Here is a 6,589-nt window from a genome sequence, read left to right as displayed (position 1 = left end):
ATTGATCGATCGGGTGATGAAATTAAATCAATTTGAAAGCGTTTTAGCGACTTATTTAGGAAAATGATTGAACGCAGCTGAATAGGAAATTGATTTAATTTTCTGAAACTTGGAATGCGTTTTTCTTAAAACAAAGTTCTTGGCGCATCGCCGTATTCAAAAATCGATACCGAAGTTTTTAAGTTCGTCTAGTTTTGATAAACGAAAATTCAAAGAAAACACATTCTGTACCTTAAAATCAATATCAGAATTCTTAATTTTGAATTATGTTAACTTTGAATTGATTCATAAAATTTCTTCTGCTAAAAAGCGAAAAAACAAGTTTTTATAAGTTGGATTATTCGTCTCGGAAGCTTTATTTGTCGTTTAGGTATATACATTCGGGCTTATTCTAGTTCGTTGTACACAATCTTTCACACAACTTCAGTCACTTGGCGCTTTTGGAGAGGCCACGTGCAATAAACACGCAACCTCCACTGGTATAATCTCGAGCTTAAATTATGGTACAATAAATACGGTTGGGTTTCAATCGGGTAAGGTACATAGTATGAGGGTAAGTGTAAATCTCAGTCCACTTTCAGGCGGTTTTCGGTGGGTAACTTTTAGTGGGCATGATTGTAGCTGTAGCCATCATCGTAGTGGCCAGCAGAGACGCCTCCCTCGTAGCCGGCGGCTCCTCCTGAAACAACTCCATCGGCCGTTCCGTAAATTTGAGGATGATGCGCCTGGCCAATTTTCTTCACCACGGCGTTGAATCCGTTGTGTTTATCGGAAGTGTACTCCACAACTCGCTTGGTGCCATCGGGCTCGTACACGGTGTATCCCCCCTTCACAACATCTCCATCGCGGACTTCCCACTGGCTCTTGTGATCTCCGGTGTGTGAGTCTTGCACTCCATAATTAAAATTGTACTTAGGGTATGCATAATAATCTTTGTGATCATCATATCCTCCGTATTTATCAGCTCCATATCCGGCACCACCATATCCTCCTGCTCCACCATACCCTGCAGCTCCATAACCGGCATTATCGTATCCTTCTCCAGAACCTAATCCGTTGCCATAATAGCCATGCTTGTTACCGATTCCGAAGCCAGCTCCAGTCACATAGGCCGCTGCCATCGAGCCCATGGTCACAACAACTGCGACAACCTGATAACAACAAAAATTCGTTTCACTCATAAGTTTCACTGAATTCCCTAAATTCCCCAAAACACGTTACCTTAAACATTTTGCCAACAATCCAAACCTAACACCCCCGAATATCACAATCAACTTTATCAACTGAATATCACCGTGGCACTGATACCGTTCTGGGGGTTTGTTAACGGTTTTATAGTGTTCTTTGTCATGTCGTCGTCGTGGGATCAGATCTTTCGGTTCAGTTTAATTTGGTTTGGTTTGGTAAGGTCTCGTCTAACGTCGCGTCGTGTCGTTTGTCTAACTTTGACCCTTACGGCGGTGCTGAGACAATAATAATTCTAACCATGTCCACCATTCCATAATGTTCGTTCACGATGTAGATCATCGTTGTCGAGTTCGCTATCGTGTTGAGTGTTTTGTGGGGGTGGCCTCATGGAAGTTCCCAAGTAGTAAGTAGATTGAAAAAAGCAAATAACACTAACTAACTAATGCTAATCTCACGAGAACGAGAACGTCATCATTACAACTGGGGTGGGTTTGCGTTCGGTTCCTGAAAAATTCGGGTTTTAAATTACAATTGCTATCTATATGACAAGAATCAGCTTATTTTAAATTTTCAATTTTTGTTTTTCGCTTTTCAAATAACTTTGCTTTTTATAAGTTCTGAAAACTTGTGTTTACATTTAAAAGCTAACAAATTATGTATCAAATAGTTTTGAGTATTCACTTTTATTAGCAACATTTCGAATAACTTTAAAAGGTTAACGAATAAAAGGTATTGGGTGTTTGGGGGTCCGCCAACAAATCAATACACAAAAAAAGAAACGCTGTGACGGATGGAAGGTGAAGGAAGATTAGCTTTTAATCCTTACATATCTACACATAATTTTGTAATAAATATAAATTTTTATTCGTAGTTACACTTCATGAAGCAAAGATCATCTTAAATCTGTACGCATTAAAACGGGTCTATATCAGAAATAAAAATGTTTTATACTCAAAATGTAGATTTTTTAGTGCACATTAAAGGAAAAATAAAAAAAATATTCCAATGTGGATTTGATGAAATTTCGAACTTTTCGTCGAATACCACTCATCATACTTTGGATACCCTGTTCGCTGACCTCAGCGGCCATTTGGTTCCACCATCTCTTCATCTCTGTTGCATCCCGAGTCGTCCTACCATTCTTCTTTATCTTCTGCTTGACAATTGCCTGAATTTTTTCGATAGGGCAGAATTGAGGGCAGTTGGGTGGCTTGGGACCCCGTTGTCCCAAGACCACTGTAGTACCTCTTTGCTGTAGTGGCGGCTTGCCAAATCTGGCCAAAACTTTACTGGTCCTTTGTGAGATCTAATGTACGGAAGAATACGTTTTCTCAGGCAATCCTTCTTGTACATTTTGGATTTAATGGTCTTATTTGTCACAAAAACCGGGGTTTTTCATCCGCGGCTGAAAATACCTTGCCAGATCAAACACTTTCTTGCAAACTTATCGGAAAAAAATAATTTGGACTTGCCTGGGACATCACCCCGACCAGTGGCTTTATAACATGTTTGGCCAGGAAGCTGGCCATATTCCACCTTCACGCACGTTTCGTCATCCATGAGGATGCATCCATCGTTCTTCGTTGAAACCTTGTTGTATGACTTTCGGGCACAGTCCTTTGGCAACTACATTCGGTTCAATGTCCGGTTTGGTTGCTTACTGGCCCGATAAGATCGTATTCTTTCGCGAATCCTTCTGACGGTCGGCATTGAATTTCTTGGCGTTGTCATAGTCCGACTGCCCTGGGTTTGTCTTGATCGTTCTCAACAACTTCCAATGCAGTTTCCGATCCTTAGTTCCACTATACGCTTGGTATAAACCTGCCGATCGATAGTATGCATCTCACGGAAACGTTTGAGAACGCTGCACCGGTGGTTTGACCATTTTGAACGTTTTCAACGGGTTTTTGACGTGGGTGTCCAAAATTAATTTCCGTCTCGCGGCTTCCATCACGTGTAACTTTTTTGAAACAAAACGAATCGTGATGCAATTTTCAGCACTGATAGAAGAAACATTCCAAAACAAAGTACTGTCAAAACATTCCAGATCCGACCACTAGGAGCGCTATGGTATGAAAAACAGTGCGTGGCGTTTAAGCTGATCCTCGCTTTATTCAGGTAGTTCCATTGAAAGTTACATATATATAGATACTAGCTACTAGCTAATCCGGTGTGCTTTGCTACACCTTCAAAAAATGAATTAAATAAACAAAAAATGAAATTTAGTTTTATTTCCTAGGCAGCGTTTAAAACCAAATTTCAACATAAAAACCCTTTAAAAAGAGATCTGCAACTTTACTGTCGAATTTCAGTTCAAAGATGATTTAATAATACTTTCTTTATATCAATCGCTTAATTTGTTTCTCAAGATCTGAAACTTTTGCTCTATTTTAAAAAAATTTCACAAAGTTTATAATGCTGTCAAACTTGAAGTGATGCCATACAGCTCTTGTCATTGTACAAAATCAGACGCTTTTTTATACTGCAAATTACTTTATTTTTATTTTTTTTACTCTAATAGTGTAAATTAAATTCATATGCATGAGCTGTTACCCAGTGAATCAAGGAGAATAATGTTTTTTGTAGGAGAAAAAAAGAGGAAATTTTTAAAAGATAGATTATTCATAGCTAAAAGGCGCCTTTGAACTTGTTCCACCGTGTGAAATGACAGGAGTTAATATTATTTTCAATACTTTCCGGTCATATTAAAATTTATCAAAAAAAATTCTGCTTCCACTGGAACATTAATCAAAAAAAAACTTTCCAACAAAAAAGCGAATTAAAATTTTCTTCTACATATGTAGCCAAAATATGTGAAACAACAACACACTTTTCATGTTAAGTACCTACCTGAATTGTATGTAAACAACAATTTATGGATGAAGAAATAATTTATACATTTTTTGTAAATGTTGAACGTATGCACTTTAGACCGCTGCAAAAAATGATTTTTTGCTCCCATATGTTTTTTCGATGCCTTTTGGGTCACCAAGTGTAGATAATATTCGAGATGATTTGGTTGATTTCTAAGTTAGCGCAACGCGTTTCAAATTTGTATGGATATTTGTATGGAAGAAGAAATTTTTGCACATCAAATCAACCTGAATATTCAAATAAGCTGGAAATGGAAGTTGGTTTTTGGTTTTTTGGTTTGACTGTTCAAGCTTCATTTTATGCTAACATGACAAAAAGTTAAGCATTTAATGATAAAAGTTATAACTATTTCAAAATAAAAAATCTGACTGCTCGCTAGAGTTGTTACCTAATAATTTCAAGAATTATTTTTGCAAAGGTTATATGAATAAAAAAATTCTTTTAAATGCAAAGCTGTTTTTTGAGATTTTTATTTCCGTCCTACATTTACACAGCTTTCAAATAAGTAGACAAATTCGCAAAAAATTAAGAAAATAATTTTTAAAATGTTTCTTGTATAACAATGAATAATTTTTCTGGGGTACAAGTTAGGTTTGTGCTTTGTTCACAGAATTTTACTGCAAGAATCAAGGAATATTTTTCATCCAAATTTTTTGGAACTTTCAGTACATCTCTGACGATTTTTGAATGAAAAATTTTGTTTTCCCATACAAAATTAAAACTCGTTGCGCTTATTCAGGACCGAATGGATCGTTTCCAAAATTGTTTTTGCTATTTCTGGCAGCAAAATCAATCAAAAAAAGTTATGGAAGGTGTGAAAATTTGAGAATTTGCATTTGATGATTATAAATTTAATAACATGTTCGGCGGAATGAACAACTAGAGAGAATTTTACTTAGCTTAGCTTAGCTTAGCTTGATTGACTACTCACATTCACCCTAAATCATTGAACTCGAAATGCAATCTGAAACATATTCAAGACCAATATTTTTAATGAGCTTTGTAAACTTCGTTGATGTTTTTTTTTTTTAAATGATGGGAATCTTTTTAAAACAAGCACATTTCGAATTCCATGATCGCAGGCGTGGCTCAGTAGAATGAATTCCACATCGCCAATGGTTGCTACTCCGTGATTGACCGAGGCCATCAATTTTGCCCAGAGGTCAAAAGAATGGTGTCTGGGATTGGCAGCACATTCACAATGAACAAAATTGATGCTCTTTCTATAAACATCAATAACGGCGCCGGCCACGTCCTAGTAGTAAATAGATAGATTTTGAAAAAGAGAGAAAGGGATAACAGAACAAATTTATGCTTTTGGACCGAGGTCACCTCTGCATCCTAGCAAATAATTATTTTTTGAAGATGGGTGAAGGGATATGATCAGGAGACACTTTTGACTAGTGTTAAGATCCGGCAATACAATTGATATTAACCTACGTTCCTACTGATATCTAAAAGAATTTAAAAAAAAAATCGTTCTAAGATCCTATAATTGTTTTAAATTGAAGTAATCATTGAAATTCGTTGATATTTTTTTTGTTATGATTAAACCCTTGGGAAATCGATAGAATATTATTAAACGAATGAATCGTTGCATGTAACAAAAACGAATTTTACTTTTTGCTTTCCTCGTAATTTTTCATCAAAACTATAATAAAGCAACAATGTCTTTGTTATGCACTAACAATGTTACAAATTATCATTAATTTTTAACGACTGCCCTCTTACTAACCAAAGTTAGGAAAAATACTTTATAAGTAAATTGCCTTAATAAAACCATTTGTAAATAAAAAAAAATTAATAATTTTTGTCAAGCTGGACTGTGAAAACCTACTTCAAATTCTTATTTAGCTAAAAATTAAACCATCATTCTTTGATAGAGTCTTAATTAAATTGATATTTATCCGTTCTTCTCAAAGGTTTCCAAAGATATAAGTTTAATTTATAAACTAGGTTATTTCTCATGATATGAATTTTGAAACAATCTTTTCATTTGATACTTTAAAATATTGAATTTTAATCGTTATTATTATTGCAATCAACTAAACTTGATTTCCAATAATTATGTTTCAAAAAGCTACATTTTAATTAATAAGCACCTTCCTTTATGAGCATCGCAAGTGGAAAGCTGCACTTCAAAGTATGTACCGTTTCTCCAAAGCAATCTCACCCGTACCTTTCCATTTCTCCGTAGAAATAGCAAATCACAAAAAAAACCACCTCAGATTTAAAACCCACACCAAAATGCAGGAATCCACCCGCAATGAACATGAAAGTTTCAATAGAAATCACTTATTAGGGCAAAGTAGAAACAGATTAATAAATTGATACTTAGCTTCGATCCGTTTTCCGTTCAGACCATTCCGAATCCTGAAAAATCTGGAGCAACTTCCTACTTGCATTTCGGTACATTTGTAAACGCCTTTGTTTTCTGAAAAACTAGAGAGAATTTTACTTTATAGAAATTTGAAACAAAGGTGGATTGACAGGCATTAGTTCGCCAATAGGAGAAAGCTTGATAGGT

At 35.6% G+C, this 6,589-nt stretch overlaps 1 protein-coding gene across 1 annotated transcript; it reads right to left on the bottom strand.

Moving 5' to 3' along the window:
- Window positions 1-221: 221 nt before the first annotated feature.
- LOC129754089 (cuticle protein 7-like) lies at window positions 222-1,323 on the bottom strand. The gene is made up of 2 exons (XM_055749956.1): window positions 1,222-1,323; window positions 222-1,151 (listed from the first exon to the last, which is right to left on the bottom strand). Exons 1-2 carry the CDS (start codon window positions 1,228-1,230, stop codon window positions 603-605), a joined length of 558 nt encoding a protein of 185 aa, XP_055605931.1. The 5' UTR covers window positions 1,231-1,323; the 3' UTR covers window positions 222-602.
- Window positions 1,324-6,589: the final 5,266 nt, after the last annotated feature.

The sequence above is a fragment of the Uranotaenia lowii genome, chromosome 3 (assembly GCF_029784155.1).
Source record: "Uranotaenia lowii strain MFRU-FL chromosome 3, ASM2978415v1, whole genome shotgun sequence".
Classification (NCBI taxonomy): domain Eukaryota; kingdom Metazoa; phylum Arthropoda; class Insecta; order Diptera; family Culicidae; genus Uranotaenia; species Uranotaenia lowii.
The sequence above is the reverse complement of the archived record's forward strand: the minus strand, read 5'-3'. Positions and strand labels throughout refer to the sequence as shown.